Source organism: Pangasianodon hypophthalmus, chromosome 4, assembly GCF_027358585.1.
Source record: "Pangasianodon hypophthalmus isolate fPanHyp1 chromosome 4, fPanHyp1.pri, whole genome shotgun sequence".
Classification (NCBI taxonomy): Eukaryota; Metazoa; Chordata; class Actinopteri; order Siluriformes; family Pangasiidae; genus Pangasianodon; species Pangasianodon hypophthalmus.
The window spans coordinates 23,686,975-23,708,003 of NC_069713.1; the positions used below are offsets into that span (position 1 = coordinate 23,686,975).

The following is a 21,029-nucleotide window of genomic DNA, read 5'->3' on the forward strand; positions in this document are numbered from 1 at the left end:
ATAAACCTGTTCTGTAACTGCTATCTTGGGGACTGCCTGTGGCTCAAGGGTGTTGTACTTGTTAAATGAAAAGTTCTGCCCGTTGGACAGCTTTTTTTTTTTTTTTTTTTTTTTTTAAACCCTTCATATCATACACTGAGCTTCCAGTTTAGTAGGTAAATCTACCTTGTAGCAAGACTCACTGGTCATTTTATTAGTTAAAAATACCATGGAAAGTCTCATTGTAGGTACTGATTTTTTTGTGCAGGATTCTGAACTGTAGTTGGATTATTTTCAGAAAATTAATCTGTACCAATGGGTGCAAAAAGGTGGAGAAACCTTGGATTAGGCAGCTGCATTTAGAAGTGATCCATCTGATCAGACAGACTTGGTAAGGTAGGATCAGGTGTGCTGTCTGATTACAGAGCAGCTCACAGCAGAACTCCAGACTCACAGTAAACACTCATTATATCCAAGTGGCTTCCCTTTGGACAGGTGAAGTGATGCTCTTATTAAACTAGAGACTATACTTTGTGAATATATTAATTTCTTTAGTTGTTTTGTTGTATGCTTTTATGTCATAATCATAGAATATATCATGGTTTTACCATATTGTAATGTTATCTTGTTAAGAAATGATACACGTTTGGCTTCATGTGTCTCCTTGAGCACCATGTGATCATGTCTTTATGCGTAAATGTTATTTTTTTATGTAGGTCCCTTTTTAAAGGGCTACTGTCTGTATGTTTCTATTGTAACGTTATAGTATGTCATATTGCACATGCAGTCAGCACATGCATTGTTAGATTGTCGAATATAAAAGAATTCAGAAAATAAAAAAAAGGTATTTTAAGGTATTTCAAAGTTTTTGAAACTTTAGAGAACAGGTGACTGGAGGTCTCTTATTGCTTTCTGACACAATCAGGGTTGGAAACACATTCTGACAGCTGACTCTTTGTTCCACTAGGAGCCAAGTTCCCCATTAAATGGACAGCACCTGAGGCAGCTCTCTATGGCCGCTTCACCATCAAATCTGATGTCTGGTCTTTCGGTATCCTGCTGACTGAGCTTGTCACCAAGGGCAGAGTGCCATACCCAGGTGAGACACACACACACACACACACACACACACACATACACACACACATATATATATATATATATATATATATATATATATATATATATATATATATATATGCACATGTTAATATATACATATTATTATAAACATATATACAAAAGCTGCTAGGACATTGTTCACCCAGGCCTACAGTGCAGCTGCCATTGTAATGTGACCCAACTTTAATTAACACCTTCACTGGCAGCCGGCTTAACAAAGGCTGTCTGTCGAACCTTATCAAGGGCATCAGGAGTTGAGTAGTATGGTGAGCTGCACTTCAGTATGCGCTCATGTACGCCACCTCCTGGATATGCTGGGTTTGTGATAACTGATCATAGGCTGCCATCTGGCTGAGGCAGGCATGGAGGCTGACTGGGCACCAGTTCTTATTTATTGCCATCTGTGCTGGCTGGGCCTGAAGCCCTCCTGCTGCTTTCACCACACCCTTCTAGCTACTTCAGTAACTGGGTTACTCATCCTTTCCTCTCTGCTCCAAGTGTCCATCTTTCAGTTCTATTTATTTATGTATTTATTTTTGACTGACTGACTGAATAAGTAAATAAATGTTATCCCTAATTTTCTCCCACATGCTTCCTCTAAGACATATGAAGCCAGCCAACCACATTTTTTCTAACTGCTGCACGTGCAGCATTCGTGGGATTCAAACTCGTGATTTCCGGAAAAATAGGCAGAATGCTTTTTGGTTTTTGTTTTGCTTATTTGAAAAGCACTTTTAACAGTAGACATTGTCACAAAGCAGATATCCGGATGTAGATTTATATGTAGATCCCTAACGAGCAAGCCAGAGATGACAGTGGGTCGTCTTCTGGGTGACACCAGATAATGAATACAACGGATAAAGTACTAAAATGTACTTTACAGTAATATATCTCTAGTTGTAGAATCTGAAAATCTTATTAACCAAATTTTCATTAGCTTTTACTTTGTCTTCTCTTATTTGAAATGCCATGAATTCCAAATTAGCCAAGAAGGAAATCACTGAAATTTTTAAATTCAATTTCATTCCATTTATGTTTTCATATGTGCAAATTTAGAATTCGCAGAAAAACAGGCAGGACCAAGGCCTGACTACAATCCGTCCTCTTTCACTGTCTGTGCGTTAGTTCGGTGCTCATCAGTGCAGTGTCATTAGAGCCCATGCATAATTGATGAACTCCTCGTTCATGTCTTGAATCCTTGGGTATTCATGTACTCAGCAATGCACACTGAAGGATTTAAACTTCCATATTAGACAGCTTGCGACAGGCTAAGCTCAGCATTAGCTACTGCACATAAGTGATGTAGAGCGGCGTTCGTCAAATGTCAGCCAGCTGCCTTAGTCAAGAGATGAAGGCTTGAGGCTGTCAGGAACCGGAATGAAACAAACCATAATGATCACTTTAACTGATGCATAGCTCTCATTGGGTGGTCTTGAGCAGGCACTTAGAGAGCACATGTGAAACACACTGAGGTGTGTGTGCTGCAGAGAGCAGCTTATCAAGCATCCACTTAGGGTAAATTATGTAAGAGTTATCGATTAAAAGTTGTTGATCCTAATAAGCCACTTTAGTACATGTAATATATTACGTTGATTGAATAATGATTGGCCAGTCATCTGTCAAAATATTCAGTTTCAAAATGTACAGTAAGCTCCAGAATTATTGGCACCCTTGGTAAAGATGGGGAAAGGGGTTATGAAAAATGTCTTTCAGGTTAATTAGCTTAACCTTTAATTTAAGTAAATTTATTCTGAGACAATAAAAATACATACACTATGTCTGAAAGTATGTGAATACCTGACCATCATACCCATATGTGCTTGTTGAACATCTCATTCTAAAATCTTGGGCATTAATATGGAGTTGGTCCCCTATTTGCTGCTCTATAAAACTCCACTCTTCTGGGAAGCCTTTCCACTAGATTTTGGAGCCACTAGATTAATGAGATCAGAGACTGTTGTTGGCTGAGGAGGCCCAGTTCACAGTCTGCGTCCCAGTTTATCCCAAAGTTGTTCAGTGGGGTTGATGTCAGGGCTCTGTGCAGGCCACTCGAGTTCTTCCATGCCAGCCTCAGCAAACCATATCTTCATGGACTTCGCTTTGTGCACAGGGGCATTGTGATGCCGGAACATCCACAAAATGCTACAATCTTCTGCAAATCATTACCTGTGATCTGTGGAGACATTTCTGCTTGTGAGGGCTTCCAGACAGGTTCAGTACAGCTCTGTCTGTTTTAAACCCATTAATTATTGCCCTAACACTGAATGTGGACATTATCAGGCATGTAGCTGTTTTGATAGTTATTGCCTCAACACACTTTTTCCTGATTCATGGTGTTGTTGAATGGTTGATGGAATTTGGCCACTGTCAGCTCATTTATAGCCCAGTGAAACAGGAAGTGATGGATGACCACTTAAAAGTTCCTAAACACTCAAGCGAACTTTAAAAAAAAAAAAAGTCAAATATAAATAGGAACTTGCTTCAGTTACATTTTCTTCATAGGATTTTCTAGGGGCGATAGCAATTACAATGACGTCATTTTGTTAAAAATATATTTTTTATTTCAGTTTTTATGTTCTTATGTGCTTCAGTTAAAGGTTAGATTAAGCTCATTAACCACAAGGATGTTTTTTTTTCATAAACCTTCTACTCTTGTTCAGTGCTAATAATTCTAGAGCTGTCTGTATGTGTACTGGACACAAACGTATACACAGATGTTGATCATTTCTGTACATGTTTTGTGTAGGCATGGTGAACAGGGAGGTTCTGGAGCAGGTAGAGAGGGGATACAGGATGCCATGTCCTCAAGGCTGTCCTGAGTCGCTGCATGAGATGATGCGTCTGTGCTGGAAGAAGGACCCTGACGAGCGACCCACTTTCGAATACATCCAGTCCTTCTTGGAGGACTACTTCACAGCCACCGAGCCGCAGTACCAGCCTGGAGACAACCTGTAGAGCCGTCTGCCTGGTCCCAAACCAGCTTGCTGCTTCCTCCCCTAAACCATCCGTGCACACTTCCTATCCCTCTGACTTCTGTCTTGTTATTTTGTTATATTTGCAGTGGTGTAGGAGGCACCATGTAACACCTTTTGGATTTCGTTAACCCTCTGTTGAGTTCAGGATAAGTGTGAAGTGAAGTTCGGTAGGGAAGCAAGCATATAGGTTTGGAACAGATAGGGAGCTGCAGAGAAAGTAATGACCATAGTGCTGATTGCATAAATGTCTGTTTTCATGTTCTTTTTTTTTTTTTTTTTTCTCTTTATTGTTTTAGTTTCCACACAAACACTATGATTTCTGACTGTTTTAAGATCAAGAACTGATTTCTTTTTGTTGTTTATTGTCATCGATTTTTACTTTACATTTCACTTCCTCTTTTTTTTTTCATTAATTTCAATAGTTTGTTTTAAAAAAGTGACCAATAACTGTGGTTGAAAACGACGGTATCGCCTAAGACTGTCGGTGATGCTGTGACAGAGAGAGGGCGGGAGAATGAGAGAGAGAGAATGAAAGAGAGAGAGAATATTTGCCATTATGAATGTATGAGTAAAGCATAAGCAGTGCAAGAGCTGGAGGAGATAGATGCAAAAAGAGTTTGACTTTGTAAGTTAAGATAGTGGTGGAAAATAAATGGGTAAGATTTTTATGAATGAATGAAAAAAACAATTTTTTTTAGTAATCTGTTATTACTTGATCCATCATGATTGATGATTTATATTTGTGAACTTCTCTTGTGCCAGCCAAAAAACTATTTGAAGAGTGCACTAACTGTACACTAAGACGATGATCCCCTTGTCATTTCAGCCAAGTGCCAGTTCTGGGAAAACCTGTTTAATAATTTGTGCACATGATATTTGTACTAAATTTCATTGTTTAATGGAGTCTGTAAATTCTACTACTTCTTTCACTGGCATGATACTTCCAGGAGCTTGAATTATATGTATTCCTACCATGGATCATATAATGCACATCATTTTGTCATCCTGTAGTAAAACACTACAGTTGAGCCCAACACTAAACACTTCAAATCTGCTCAAATGTTTAATCTCTTTTGGAAAAAAACTAGCTTTGTTATGCTGTGTGAGAAATTTTGGGTCACTGCAAATCAATACAAAGATCACCTTTATCTTATGATGAAACATTTCTATCCTGATGGGTGTGGTCTCTCTTAGTATCCACAAGGCACGAGGTTCACTGAATAATTTAATGAGGATGAAAATTATGCTACAGCCTTCACAGTCACCCATTCTCAATTCAGCTGAACACCTACGAGAGCTTTTGGAGCGATGTGTTAGACAGAGCTCTCCACCACTAGCATCAAAATACCAATCTTTTCGAAAAGCAATGTTGAGTCTCTAGAGTACCGTTTAAGAGACTTGTAGAATCGATGCTGAGATGCATTGAGGCTGTTCTGGTGGCTCGTGGTGGATCTGATTTGTTCAGCTGATTTTATTACTTTTCATTATAACAGCACCCTTCAATATACCATTTCAGATGATATTAGCTCTTCAGCTTGATAGTTCTGTATTCATTTATGATTTTTAGTGTTGGAATCAACTATAGAGTCTGCCTGATTTGTTCATACCGTGTTATGACAAAAGCAAAGTTAATTTCATGGAGAAATAAAATCCCTACATTTCATATTGGAACAGAACGTTTTGCGTTTGTATCACTGAGATACATTTATGAATAGATGAAATCCCACAGCTCTGTCTGCTTTGTCATGCTCCCAGCTTTCCGAGGCTGCTGAATCACTTCCTGCAACTCTGTCGCCCTCCACCGGTTGATGATTAGAATTATAATGGGAGATGTTATGGCTGTTATACTTCCACTGGCTGACATGAGTGCTGTAAAACACAAGTGCTGAATGAGATGGCAAAAAAGGTGGTCTTTTAAAGTGGTCTTTCAACACTTCCTGGTGTTTAATTTTCTCCTTTCATACTGTCAATTCAATGGAATGGCCGCAGTTGAATTGAGCCTGGATGCAAATCTATAAATGGAAATTTAGTTGGTGTTTAAAGCAGATGAGACTGGTCAATTATTAACAGTCCATTACCTCAGTAAGAGTTTTTACAGAGTAACACAGGTGCTGTATGGAGTTGGTTTCTGCCAGTGGTTCTTGACATAAGTTTAAATGCACTTCATGTGAACCAAACACTAGCATTGTGTAAAAGTAAAGCTGAAAAGCCTTTTGTGAGTAGAGAGGTCTTACCTTTGTTCTCCTGCGTCATTATCCCTTTGTTTCGGTCGAAGGGGTTTTGTTATAAGAACAAACCCCTCCTCCCTCTCTTTTCCCAGAAATCTGTGTGGTTTTCAAAGGGCTATGGACCAGTTTGATGAATTTCTTTTGTTCTTTCATGGAGATATTTGAAGAGGAGAACTGATACGCTTTGGCTGCAGGGTTGAAGCAGAGTATGGAGGTTGTGTGTACCGTCACGTTGGCAACAAATTACTAACCTGAATAATTTGTACAGTGAAAAATAAAGTTGTACGTAATGCTTTTGACTTGTCTCCTGCTTTGTGTTCATGAAAGCTCACACACAATTGTACAGCTCAAATTGTGTACAATTTTCAGCAAAGAAACAACCATTCAAAGTGATTGACACAGAATATTCATATTATACAATAATGCATTAGCACCGTTTTGCTTTAATGAAGCCCCTGACTGACAGAAATCTCATAGAACGAACAATCAAAGGCGAGAGTAGGGTCAGTTGTAATATTTGCCACGTTTTGTAAATCTTCTGAATATTCTAAAGCTCCAGATTTTGACACAATAGGTACAATTTTTTTTGTTCACAATAAACAATTCATAATAAATTAATAACAAGTAACATTTTCATGTTAATATCAGAGGACATAAAATCAAAGGACCAAAATCTTACAATACGTGGGGTCTGTTTTAACATCTCAATTCATTCTCAAGTCACTGGAAGATGCAAGTATTTTTTGCACATTATTTTATCAAAAATATTGTGCAAACTCCTATGTAGTTACACAATGTTTGCAATAGATGAAGTATTTTTCTTTACTAAAATAAATTCTTAAATGGGTGCATAAATTTGGCACTGTCAACCATCTTAAGATCTGATGTGCTAGCTAACCAGCTTAGCATTGTCAAATATCTATCATACTAACTGATCAAAACTACCCCATTTTGGTTTCATTTGTACATGAATCAAAATGCTCTCCAGATGAGGAAAATTACTTTCATGCCTCAATCTGATTTTTGATGATAAATTGTTGAGAGTTATGATTAAATTGCTGTTCTTTTCCAGGCAGGCAGAGGAGACTACTGAGCATGTACAGAATGTGTCTTTACTAGGCGTGTAATGATACACTCTGGTCCTGATTTGATTGAATCTGATTCTCAGAATATTTTAAACAAAATCTGAATGAAGATAAATTATGAGTGAAGAGGCACCTTTTTTTTATTTTTGTATAGTAAACAACACAAAACAATGTGCATTTTTGTCTGTATAAAACCAAATAAAAAAAAAAATTACTACAAACAGAGGTCCCAAAAACTGGACTGAATAAACATCTCTGACCTGGGGACAATTATCGACTGAAACATAATGAGCTCTGTAGCAGCAGCTGAGGCATCATTTTAACTGGAAATAGAGCTCCAAAGTCGGCTAAAATGCCCGAGTTATGCCGTCACTTTTTTAGGCACTGTAAATCACAGAGGTGTGAGGCTGATGTTGTTTGAAACCTACTGAAGAGAGCTTTTTAACTGTTATAACAGGGTTGTGTAACCATATAACCTATAATTCATGCTGGTCATTGCAATCCGGAGCTAACAGGCTATTGGTTACTACACAAGTGCAGATGATTCCCAGTAATGGCGCAGGCTCTCCATGAAAGAACGTGATCATGTGACCAGCATGCTCTCTATAGAATATTTGAACTGTATGGGTTGTCCAGACTGAGACATCTGGTGTTCAAACAGTGCAATTGCATTAGATGCATAATTAATAGAATGCTGAAATCCCACATTTCCCACATGGACATCGTCACATTTTTGCATTGCAATGTATCGTGTCACAGTGTATCGTTATACCCCTTGTCATTAGTCTAGCATCTTTCTGATTTAAGCAATTGATAGTGTTACAACTAACTCCACTCTCCCATGATGGAAGAGTAAGTCTGATATGAAATACCATGAAGTATTTTTGGTAACTGTTCCTGCAAAACCTGCTCAGTGGTTGTCAAATATCCTAAATCTCATATGTAATACATGGTTGAGATTGTAACTCATAGTTTCACAGCACTATAGCTTGCTTAATTTACTTCAATTTCATATCTACTGTACCCTCATAGCAAGTCTACTAATGAAACCTGACTGTAGTATGTGAACACCTACTTAACTTTGGCACAGAAGGACTGTCTGACGGTCCTAGTATAATATTGAAAGCTCTAGAAGAAAGTGCAGATTATGAAGTGTGGCAACTGTTGTAGTGCCTAAAGATGTAAGTATTTTATATATATATATATATATATATATATATATATATATATATATATATATATATATATATATATATATATATAGAGAGAGAGAGAGAGAGAGAGAGAGAGAGAGAGAGAGAGAGAGATGTCTTTTGGTCAGGAAGAAAAAATTAGAGGGATGCCATAATTTGTTCCTATGAGTGAGAATAGGCAAAGTAATCATTTAAGCAGTTTTCAGGTAAAGCTTTATTTATTTGAAAAGCTAGATCAGGTGTATTACATCACACGGATCTACTGCATGAACAGTAAAAATTAAAATAAAAAAAGAAATTAACCCTAGAAGTTTATAGTGTTTAATATTTGAGCATTATTAAAATAAACACATCATGATGTTATTAGACACTATAGATCAAGGGTGTCTAGATCAAACTCATTTTAACTAACATGCCACATTACACTTAGTCCAATGTCAAGCGGGCTGGACCAAAAAGAAATCATTATTAGACCACTAACACATCAACAACAACTATAAATGTGTTAATTTACAACATTAATCTGAAATGTACATTCTGAATGCACAAGCGGATATATCACATACAAAACACCTGAACAGACTGCAATTCATTACCAAAAAACAAATACACCCCCCCACCCCACCAAAGGAAAATAATAAAGAAAAAAAAATTAAAAAATTATGTTTATCATACAGTGTCTTGCATAAGTCTTCATCTCCTTGAACTTTTCCACATTTTGTATTGTTACAACCTGTAACTAAAATTGATTTCATTGGGATCTTATGTTAAATTGTTGCACATTTTGTCAGTAGCTGAGTTTGTGGCGCTGGGTTTCTTGCTCTATTTTTGTAAACTTTTCCATTCAATTACAGTTCACAACTTGATATTAATTTACAACACAGATTCTGAATTGATTTGGTGAGCTGGATTACAACCATTATTGGGATGGTTCTAGCCTGCTGGGCTGTACGTTTGACACCCTGCTCTATTTAACCATTACACTGAAACACTTTACTATACTGGAGAAATAAAAATGCATTCCACCTTAACAGGTATGCCACACTTCTACAGCTACATCTGTGTATCCAAGTGTAAAAGATATAGTTCTCCTCCAGACAGTCTCAAGCATCTTCCAGCCTAAAATCAGAAATATGACACTGTCAAAAGTGATATCCAACATCCAATTTATACAACTGCTTATTTATACAATTGTTTATTTCAATCTGCGAAGCACTGTAGCACAAATATCAGGGTGTAGAACCAGATGTCACCTCAAACAGATGAGCTACAGGGCCTAGATCATGCTAATGTTTTGCATGTTCTTAAATTTTTGTTCTTAAATCACATTAAGTATAAGTCCTTGTTTACAATGATGTTAAATCACAGAGTTATAAAATATACATGTTTTTTACTTTCCTTGCTAAAGAATATGTGATATTGATATCAGTCATTGTTTCTGGAAGCCTGGAGTCCACAAATTTGGTGATTTCCCTGCTCTAACACACCAAATAATTTGTTTTGCTGAGAGGGGGTTTAGGTCTGCATCGTCTGTAGCTCTTTCTTACCCGATCTTCTGTTTGTAGAACCCCAAAGCCTCATTGGCTATGTACTGTATGAAAGCAGGGTCTTGTGGCTGCAGGTTGCCTGGAACATTGAGTGTAAGAGGAGGAGCATTCAGGATGTTCACCTCAACCTTAGTGTCAGCCACTGGAGTGTTCATTTCTTCTCCTGGAACATTAACTGCCTCCTCATTCTCCACCTGACGTGAGTTTCAATCAAGTTATGACATTGATATTTCATCATAGGACTGCATCATTTTCAGTACCATTTTCCTCTCACCGTGGTGATGCTGAAGACGTTCTCATTTGTGACACCACCATCAGCAAGCTCTGCCACCCAGCCAAACTGGGCAGCCATGTTGTTGATCCAGCTGACGGTGTCCTCAGTGTGACGCTGCACGATACCTAGAACCTCTTCATACTGCTCCTTAGCAACCTCCAGAAGCTCAGATACTTCATTCAGCTCAATATGTAACTCCCGCATGCTTGGACACTCTAATGCAAATGTGTCACCACACATTTCAGCAACAAAGACAACCACATGAAACAAATCACACTACTCAGACTACAACATATTGCACAATGCATTCCACTTATATTTTATATTGATTAACATTTACATACAGGTTGGAGGACCATAGTTGCCCATTTTGTATATATTCTCTGATTTTCTCTGACCATTACCAGAGAATAGAGGTCCCTGGCAGGCTTGGCACTTGCTCTGGAGCTGCCAGCACTCTGCTGACTGTCTGCGCAGATCTTTACACAACTTCTTCTTCTGAACAAATCCAGGGAGCAACTGCTTCTCTGAAATATAGTGTCACACAAGGTATTACAGTACAGTACACAGGCTGGTATGTGCATCTTTTTCTGCCTAATAGTTATAAATGAAGGCGACTGAACTTAGAAACCTTTGGATGAGGGTTCAAGAACACCTTCTAGATTTTATGACAAATCTAGATTATACAGATTATCACAAGCCTTGACATACTCATACTAGACATTTCACAATGATCTGGAGGACTGAAGACTGTCACATCAATGCTGGAATCAGTAATGAACTCCAATCCCCAGAACATCTTGAGGCTGATCACTATTACGTTCCCACTCACCTGGTTCCCATCAAACACAAACACACACAACACTATAAATACAAACTCTGGACACTCAGTCAATTGTTGAGTAATGCTCAGTGTATCTCTCTGTCTGATATTCTGGTTATTGATCATGTACTTGTTCCTGTTTTTTTTTTTTTATTTTGTTTTTTTGTCTTCATTGTGCTGTTTGCTGATCGCCTGATTCTCTATTTGTCTCAGGTTTTTGGATTGTCTGACAGATTTTTAATAAACTTTTTTGCCTGCAACTGCAACGATCTCTGCTGCCTGACAGTTTACTTTGCCTCCAACGTGTTTGTAGGCCTCAAGATGTTCTGGGGATTGGAATTTTTTTGTGTTGACATGACAAAGACCTTCAGACACATCTACCTTGTTCTGTCTCTGCTTCCTCGATGACCCCATGCAGGTCATCAAAGACCTGCGTGATCACAGATTCAAACTCCTCCATCACGCTGCTCGTAAAGTCAACAAAGGACTCCAACACTTCCTTGAGCCCTACTCCTACTCCATGCAGGAAGTCTGAGTCCAGTGCTTTGATCTCCGTATCTACTTGTGGCTCTGGAGTGAAGGTCTGCTGCAGTGTTTCATCCAGCTTGCTGTGGAATCTGAACACTAGTGCTATGCTGCGGTTTACCAGGATGTCAACTTTGGAGACCAGATTGTTAAATGAGTCCTCTATCTTCCTCAAGTCCAGGTCGGGCATCTCTGCACTCTTGTTCACAGTGAGTTCTTCCTGAGGGCTAGGCAAGCCAAAGTGTGTGCTTACCCTGTGGAAGAAGCCTTCCAGCTGAAAGGAAAGAATCATCACCATTATCACTTGTGTTTGTATAGCATCTGTTTCATACTCATACAGTTTATAAAAAGGGAGATTAAAATGATAAAATAAATTACTCTGACAAATGAAGAGAACAGATACAGACAAAAACATAAAAACATGTCAAACACTAAATATATAGTATGGTTAAAACATAAATAAATAAACCATGACACACTAGTTGAAACATAATGCCCTGATGGAAAACTACATGAGATGGAAAGCCTGTAACTGGTGGAGGGGAGGAGTAATATTAACTATGTTAATACAGAAAAGTCAACTAGCGACTAAAGTGCACATGCTAAATGAATATAAATAAGGAATAAAACATGACAAGGAATGCTATTATGGGAAAATAATCAGTGCCAGGGTGGTATGATGTGGCAACTTTGGTTATCACCATGAAGTTGATTATTTTCTTAGAACCGCACATGCACAATCCATATTCCTCTTATACTTCAGCAATTTGTCCATGATTATTATTATCTTTATTTATTAAGGAATAAAATATTGTACTTTTTTATCTGTTTACAGTTACATTTACTGTTGTGGAAATTCTGGCAGAACAAGGTAGGACCTGTTATCACTTACATTATAGTAATTATAAACAGTTCTTCCCTCACCAGCCTCACTTTTTTCTCTCTCTTGATAAGACAAAATAATAATATGACTCCTAGCTGGCTAAGCGTAAGCTGTGATAACAGCCAAAGGGGGTATTACTAAGTACCTAGTAGGTACTTAGTAGAGTGTTTCAACTTTTGCACATGCCACAATTACGATTTTTATTTTTATTTTTTTTACGTTCATCAAATATAAAGCAACTGTGCATTAACATTTGCAGACAAATATTTTTATTTATAGCTTGCTGCAAAGTTTGTGATTACCTCTCACTTCAGAAATCAATAACATTATAATTTGACCCAAATGTTTGCGTACGACTGTAATATTAACCTGTGATTTGCCTTGTAGCCATCACTCTTGTCAGAGCTGCCATTATAGAATAGTAATCAACAACTTCTGACCAATCAGAATGAGAATTTAACAATGCTACGGTACAAGTAAATGGCATAGTGTGGTCAGTACGTTGTGTAAGCCATGCTATCGTCTCTGGATACAGCCCAGTCTTCCTCTCACCTTACTGGAGAAAGTAGCAAAGCCACGACGGCAGGTGGTGTTGTAGAAGCTCTTGCAGGCATCTTGCAGGCAGGGTCGGCACTCGTCCCACAAAGACTTCAAAGTGTCCTTACACTGCTGCTCAGCCTCGTCCAACTTCTTTACCACATGCTGAGCCATCTCTGCCACCTCCTGTTGACAGATAGATGGCTGTTATATTGAATCATTAAATCATTACGCTTCAGATTAAATTCTATAGAGATACTGTTTCACTATACTGAGCAAGGCTGAAAATATTTCACATCTGATTTAATTTTTTTTTCTGTAGCCAAATGGGTCCAAGTGAAGACAAGAAGTGTTTATTCAGCACCTTAAGAGCTAATTTATCACTAGGGACTAGGCAGTGCTATTGACCTTCTTCTTTTCTCTGCTGTTTTGAAGCGTCTTGATCAGTTGCTCGTGTTTCTCCTCATTGCTGGCCATCACCTCTTTCATCTGCTTAACGCCATAGAGAGCTCTCTGCACCTCCTCATCCACTAGCTTCTCCCCTTCCAGAGAGAGGCCTGAAACAATCAGGACACACATCCATAGGCAGTATGTGTGGTATGGCTATGGGTACCATGTGTGACAGTCAAATAAGCATGATAAAAGCAGCTACTAAATAAACTGTACAAGCAGCAACAACTCAAACGTATCAGCGTGAATGAGTTAACCTCATGGAGAGATGTTATCATACTCACGTTTGAGAGTTTCCATCGATACAGCTGGTGGAGCATGACCGGGAGCTGAGTGGAAAACCTTCAGAGAGGCCAGTAAAGCCAGAGAGAACAGCAGCACCCTCATCTTCTCCTTACAGTCACTCCACACTCAGTCTAGTTAAGAAACCAGCATTTACTCATAAGCAATTTGATTCTTCTGACACAAGGGGAAATAAATATTCCATCTGGCACCCTAAAGGGTTCTTTGGTTTGCTTCTATGGGAGAACCCCTACAGTTCCCATATATAACCCTGTAACAGAGGATATCTTTTTCTGATAAAGATCCAAGATCCAGTGCAGTTCAAGTAAATAATCCTGAATATACATGATTTTAAATATTAATTCTCATTATGCGATTACAATAAAAAAATATATAAGATTATTATTTCTAGACACTCAACCCTAACCCAACCTTGAAATGTTCTGTTGATAGTAGGGGTTGTATGGCTACAAATTTTTACTAGTTGACCAGTAATTGAAAAAAGTAGTTAACTAGTCATCTTTTCCATAGTTAAAGCAAAAACTGTTTCAGGACATTTCTATTTTTAGCCTGTTTTTATTTTGTGCAGCAAAAAATGTGTCAAACTGCACGTTAACAGCCATACACAAGCTTTCAGGTTTACATGACATTAGGAAAGTTTCATTTAGCAGAATTAATTTTTTGGCAAAATTTAGGAAAAGTCAAAACTTATGTTGCTAAATCCATACAGTGGAAATGCTTGATAGAAAGAACATGACTTAATTCATGTGACATCATCTAAGGGGGTGTGGTCAGTATCAAACAGGAAGCTGACCCTCCAAAAAAACCTTGAGATAATAAAAATGATGCGTGCTTTGGCTATAGTCATGACTTATATATTCCACATAATTATGATGCATATACATAAGATGAACTACTGTAACAAAAGACACATAAAATTAGCTCAAATCATGTACAGATTTTCAAGCTGTCCCAAATTACCATCTGCCAGTAGAACAAGACGACGAGTAAAAATGTCTAGAAATGAGCTTAATCTTAATCTTATAATTGTTTTTTAGTTATCCTATAAGCAGAAATATTGCTCAGGAAATTATCATATAGCCTCAGAAGCACTTTGTTTGCACAGCTGAAGAAGGCCTTTTGTTAGAAATGGCCTGATTTCTCTGGAAACTTTATGTCTCATGCTTTTCCTTCTTTCTTTCTTTCTTTTTTTACAATACATTTTACTACATTTACAGCTATTACTGAAGTGCACACACAGTATATGTGTACCATAAATTAAAAATCCGTAGCTCAATCTGAAGTCTAAAAATATTAAATAAAGTATAAAAATGCCATGGGTCTCTGTCAATCCAAAAAAAAAGAAAAAAGAAAAAAAATATCTGCACTTATACTGGTTCTTACACCTCTACTCTGTGCACTTTTAAATAAAAATCTTGTATGGTAGCACTACTTGTATTATTCTCTGCTTGATTTATCACATTGCTTGTATTTCTTCATTTGTAAGTCACTTTGGATAAAAGCATCTACTAAATGAATAAATGGTAATGAACATGCAAATGGCTAGAGTAAGAGAATTTGGAGGTCATGTAAAATAACAACTCTATAATGACCACTAAGGGGAGCTGGAGCTCAGGCAGAAGACCTGTAGTCGTAGTGCAGGCATTTAGTAAACAGCTCTGTACTCTTCTCACTACAACTCAGCGGTCAAGATTCAGATCACTCCAGCATTAATGAAAGTGAAATACATACAAAGAATAACATGCCATGCTATTAAAGATATCTTGATCTTAAACATCTCAAAAGTGGTTTTATTAAACATGTCTTTTTTTTTTTAACCTAAAAATTTTCCATGTGTTGGGCATTTTTTTCTCTGCAAATCACTGGTTTCAAAATTATCCCCACAATTAATATCTGGTGAAACCTCCACTGTTGAGAATAACAGCACTCTGCACATTCCTGCAACGTCTAACAAGGTTGGAAACACTTGTAGAGAAAGACGCAACAGGGTCTGCCAGACGCAACAGGGTCTGGGGTTAAAATATCCTGGTACTCAGCGGAAATCATAATACCATCAATCTTCAGGAGAGCTCCAGGCCCAGCTGCAAAACAGCCTCAAAGCATCAGTAATCCATCACTATATTTCACTGTTGATATGTGAGCTTTACCTTGTTTCCAGTCACTGTTTTCCTGTCCTAATGGTGTTCATGGCCAAAAAGTTTGATTTCGGTTTTTTGGTATTTGTTTTTTTGGTATTTGACACCCACACATGATTCCAAACACATGTATTTCTAATGAGTCTTGGTGAAGTTCAGGCTCTGCATTTTGTCGGTTGCTCACAGGAAGGAATTTTCTTTTTGCAACCTTTCAAATACAGTTAGGTCCGGAAGTATTTGGACAATGATGGAGTTTTTGTGATTTTGCCTTTATACACCACCACAATGGATTTGAAATAAAACAATCAAGATGTGATCAAAGTGTAGACTTTCAGCTTTATTTTAAGAGGTTTCACAAAAATATGGCATTTACCATTTAGGAATTACAGCCATTTTCAACAAAGTACTTTAAAAAAAATCACAAAAACTCCGTATATTTATTTATTTATTTTATTGATGGCAGATGTGTGATAATTACTTTTGAACATGAGATTGAATGTGATTGGTTCATTCTGAACACAGCCACATCCAAGATGGAGGTGTAATATTTTGCACGGAATGGTATTTTAACTAAGGTGGTTTGACGACAGGTTGTTGGTGGACCCACTTATTATTATTATTATTAGTAGTAGTAGTAGTAGTAGCAGTAGTAGTAGCAGTATATTAATTATTAAGTTACTATAAGCCACTCATTCAAATATTAGTGTCATTAATTACATGCGTACAGTAATAGTTTGGCTATTTCTTTTTATTCCTGAACTTTCTACTCACAAAACATATTTATATTAAAAATTATCATTAAATTCATCTTGACATTTTTTATAAGATTGCTTGATTTTAGTTGCTGAGGTTTGGATGAAAATGAATTTAAGTGACCAGCCAAAAAGTTTAATAACTATAGGAACTCAGTCTAACTTAAATCTAACTTAATGATAATGATGCATCCTTGAACCACAGGTTTGTGGTGTTAATAATTTTGCCACATATGCTTTTGAGTTAGAGAAAAGGCAGACGTTGAGTAAAAGTGATTTAGTATGATTATATCTAATGTTTAGGTTATACAATCAGTTCGGCAGGGTGCCAGTAATTCTGCAGCTGGCTGAATATGAGGATGATGAATCTCATATGCAGAAATGTGGCCAGACATCAGAAAACCACTCAGAAGTTAAGGAGTTATAGATTCTGTGATAAACTGACTTTAATGGTGCAAGCATGTGAAGAAACTTACAAATAAGATGTGCTGGAATGATTATGAGGTCTTGTGACCATGAGCTCCACTTTAACCCAAATCTGCAGATTTGACTGGTGTTTACAAAACTCCATCTGAGAGGGTATTCATGTGTAACATTTAAACCTGCGTTTACTGGCTTACTTTAGAAAAACAGCGATTCTTGTCAATGAGTAAAGACAAAACTTCTCAAGCGCAAGCAAACCTGAGAAGAGGTAGTTAAGGTCATTAAACATCCATAGGCCTGAGTGAAAGTTTGTGAGAAATAACACCAAATTTATTTAATTATTTTTTATTTTTATTTAGTACTGCCCTGAATAAGCTATTTCACACAGCGGATGTTTACATATAGTCCACAAGACACAAAAATAACTGAATTTACGCAAATGAACCAGTTCAAAAGTTTACATACGCTTGATTCTTCATACTGTGTGTTGTTACCTGGATGATGAACGACTGCTGATCATCCAGCATATTCAGGCCAGTAATAAATAAAAAACAAAATGATCCCTCTTATTTTAATTTTTTTTTTTTTAAATTATTAACATTTTGCAGATTTCGCAAGGCGTATGACCCCAACTGTAGCTACAGTCACACACTAATATTGTAATCTTATCATTATTGCTGTCAGATAAGTCAGTATGCTGGCAATATAATTATCTCATCAATACTCCACAACCTGACATGTGGTGCTTACACAAGGGAATTACACAAGAGAATGTGCATTAGCGCATTAGTTAATAGGAGGATATTCTGTTCTAACTATAGTATCAGTGCTTAAGCAATTAATTAGTTAAGCTCTAAGCTGTACATAAAATTAGTTGGGATGTACCTCAAACATGCTCAGAATATAAACTTAATACAGCTACTATTTTCTCATTATTGTATTTTATTGTAAAATAGTTTCATCACTCATACTCCAATACTCAGCATCAAATACTCCCCATCTAATCTAATGCATTAATGTTTATATTCATTACAGATCAATATGGATCCAAAGGTTTCATGGTAAAATATACTCATAAATATAAAGCAGTTCAGCAAATACATATTTAACATGTATTCTGATAACAATATCACAAAGTTAGAAGCTCTTTGAAGTAATTCAGATCAGGCCCAGGATCAGTACAAGTACACAACATATCATATGGGCAAATTATTTATGAAATTAGACAGCGAATTTAAAAAAGACTAGAAAGTAATATAATTACTAATACTCACCAGAAACTTCTGGTAGCTTGATGTGAATCTATGTGTTTCAAGCAGGGTGAGTGTGATGTTTATCTTTACCTGAACTCTTTTATTTATACTGAGCCAAAGGTGATCCAATTAAAGAATTTAATTCCTTCTAATCCAGGAGTCACCACAGTAACTCAAGCCTTCTTTCCACATCCTTGTTTACAACATAGACTGTATCACCTACTTCACGCACTGACGACACACAAACCAGCCAGATCTAGTAATTCTGGAAAACCATTCACATGTGGCATGGAACAATTATAGAAATATTATATAGTTCAGGAAAGAAATTACAATCATGGCCACATGTTGCTTGTTCTCACTTTCTCTCTCTCTCTCTCTCTCTCTATATATATATATGTACAGTTAAGTCCGGAAGTATTTGGACAACAATGGAGTTTTTGTGATTTTGCCTTTATACACCACCACAATGGATTTGAAATAAAACAATCAAGATGTGATCAAACTGTAGACTTTCAGCTTTATTTTAAGCGGTTTCACAAAAATGTGGCATTTACCATTTAGGAATTACAGCCATTTTCAACAAAGTACTTTAAAAAAATCACAAAAACTCCATATATTTATTTATTTATTTATTTTATTGATGACAGATGTGTGATAATTACTTTTGAACATGAGATTGAATGTGAACATTCTGAACACAGCCACATCCCCAATTATAAAAGGGTGTGCACACTTATGCATCCAGTTTTTTTCCCCCCATATTTTTCCCTAAAACGTTTCTGATTGTTTTTCATTTAATTTTTGTGTGTTGTAATTTCACACTGAGGGTGCAAAAAGTTCTGATATGATTTATCTTGGTTTCATTTTTTTTCCCATCACAAAAACCTTCCATTTTAACAGAGGTGTGTAGACTTTTTACATCCACTGTATACTCATACAAGTAGCAATGAACATCAAGAGGGTTCTAAATACAGTCAACACAACAACTAATACCAAATCACTAAAATTAAGATAAAATAAATGCTATAAAGAGTCTAGTATTATTATTATTATGTTGAAAGATATTATTATCTATTTTAAAAAAAATTAAAGGGTTGGTAAATAGAAAGTGTTGGTTTTTTAACAAATAAGTGTAAACTACTTAGAATGTTGAACTGACCAAATGTCTGGTCTGAATCTTTCTGCATTCTTCTTACAGTCATCATTAGTGAAACCATAACTTTTTTAAAGTGCCCTCTTCATATGGCTGACTCTGACCCTGAAAATTAGTTCTCTTTGGTCAGTAATCAAAAACAGCACAGAAATGCTGGATGTTCACAGCTTCTCTCAGCACTAAGCCACCTGTTTCCCATAACCCCTAGATGTAGAGTTAGAAACTATAGCTAATCTATTTCCATGCACAATTTGTGCTGGTCTTCAACTATCCCTTCACTGATGTCAGTTTCTGACCGGTGTTGCCAATATTTCTCAGGGGAAAGTGGTTAAGGCATGCTCAAAAATTCACTGACGTTGCCAGATGACATAAGTTAATGTCATAATTAATGACACATGGCTTAACTAAATTTGCATCTTCATTGAATCGTCATGAACACTTGCATATGAAAACATGATACATGAAGAAGGAAGGTGATCATGATCGGTTATTGGGAACAATGGTGATCAGTGATCGGTTGTTGGGAACAATGGTGATCAGTGATTGGGTGTTGGGAACAATGGTGATCAGTGATTGGGTGTTGGGAACAATGGTGATCAGTGATTGGTTGTTGGGAACAATGGTGATCAGTGATTGGGTATTGGGAACAATGGTGATCAGTGATTGGATATTGGGAACAAGGGTGATAAGTGATTGGGTATTGGGAACAATGGTGATCAGTGATTGGATATTGGGAACAAGGGTGATAAGTGATTGGGTATTGGGAACAATGGTGATCAGTGATTGGATATTGGGAACAATGGTGATCAGTGATTGGATATTGGGAACAAGGGTGATAAGTGATTGGGTATTGGGAACAATGGTGATCAGTGATTGGATATTGGGAACAATGGTGATCAGTGATTGGATATTGGGAACAAGGGTGATAAGTGATTGGGTATTGGGAACAATGGTGATCAGTGATTGGATATTGGGAACAATGGTGATCAGTGATTGGGCATTGTGAAACAATGGGGATTACGGGCTGGTTGTTGGGGAAAATGGTGATCAGTGATTGGTTGTTGGGAACATAGGCTTGTGCAAGTGCAATGCAGTCAACTGTGATGTGAGCTGAAAGGCCATATCAAGTGCAGGACAAGATCTAATGTCTCCAAAAAAACTTGCTGGATTTGTCACTAGGCTCTTTTTTTTTTAACCGCAAAACACTTTTGTGGTTGGCTGACTATTCCCATCCCAACAGCCACACTGAAGTGTTGGTATTATAATGAGTCTGCGATGTTTTCAAGTCCCGTGGCTGTAGCATTGTAACAGTGCTCAGATTACTGTCAGCTAGTGACTGTAGAGTGCGTAAGAGGTGCAGTGGAACACAAGCTCGTGAAAGATCCC

At 37.2% G+C, this 21,029-nt stretch overlaps 2 protein-coding genes across 2 annotated transcripts in view; one reads left to right on the plus strand and one right to left on the minus strand.

Annotated features, from left to right (window-relative positions):
• yes1 (YES proto-oncogene 1, Src family tyrosine kinase) overlaps positions 1 to 6,603 on the plus strand; it is a 38,411-nt gene extending 31,808 nt beyond the window's left edge. Inside the window, exons 11-12 of the mRNA XM_026936345.3 lie at positions 947 to 1,078; positions 3,848 to 6,603. Coding sequence (XP_026792146.1) covers positions 947 to 1,078; positions 3,848 to 4,056 — 341 coding nt within the window. The 3' untranslated portion in view covers positions 4,057 to 6,603. The remainder of the gene's footprint in view (positions 1 to 946; positions 1,079 to 3,847) is intronic.
• A 2,180-nt stretch (positions 6,604 to 8,783) lies between these two features.
• Positions 8,784 to 18,602, minus strand: clul1 (clusterin-like 1 (retinal)). The gene is made up of 9 exons (XM_053233568.1): positions 18,509 to 18,602; positions 13,906 to 14,037; positions 13,580 to 13,728; positions 13,187 to 13,357; positions 11,608 to 12,025; positions 10,808 to 10,930; positions 10,404 to 10,618; positions 10,130 to 10,323; positions 8,784 to 9,701 (listed from the first exon to the last, which is right to left on the minus strand). Exons 2-9 carry the CDS (start codon positions 14,006 to 14,008, stop codon positions 9,686 to 9,688), a joined length of 1,389 nt encoding a protein of 462 aa, XP_053089543.1. The 5' UTR covers positions 14,009 to 14,037; positions 18,509 to 18,602; the 3' UTR covers positions 8,784 to 9,685.
• Between the last annotated feature and the right edge of the window lie 2,427 nt (positions 18,603 to 21,029).

Excerpts from the sequence above, each read along its gene's own strand:
- clul1 (XM_053233568.1), bottom strand. The coding sequence starts at position 14,008 with ATGAGGGTGCTGCTGTTCTCTCTGGCTTTACTGGCCTCTCTGAAGGTT. Across the intron at positions 10,619-10,807 it reads CCAGGGACCTCTATTCTCTG|AGTGTCCAAGCATGCGGGAG; the intron begins GTAATGGTCAGA and ends CATTTGCATTAG. Across the intron at positions 10,324-10,403 it reads ACGTCTTCAGCATCACCACG|GTGGAGAATGAGGAGGCAGT; the intron begins GTGAGAGGAAAA and ends AACTCACGTCAG.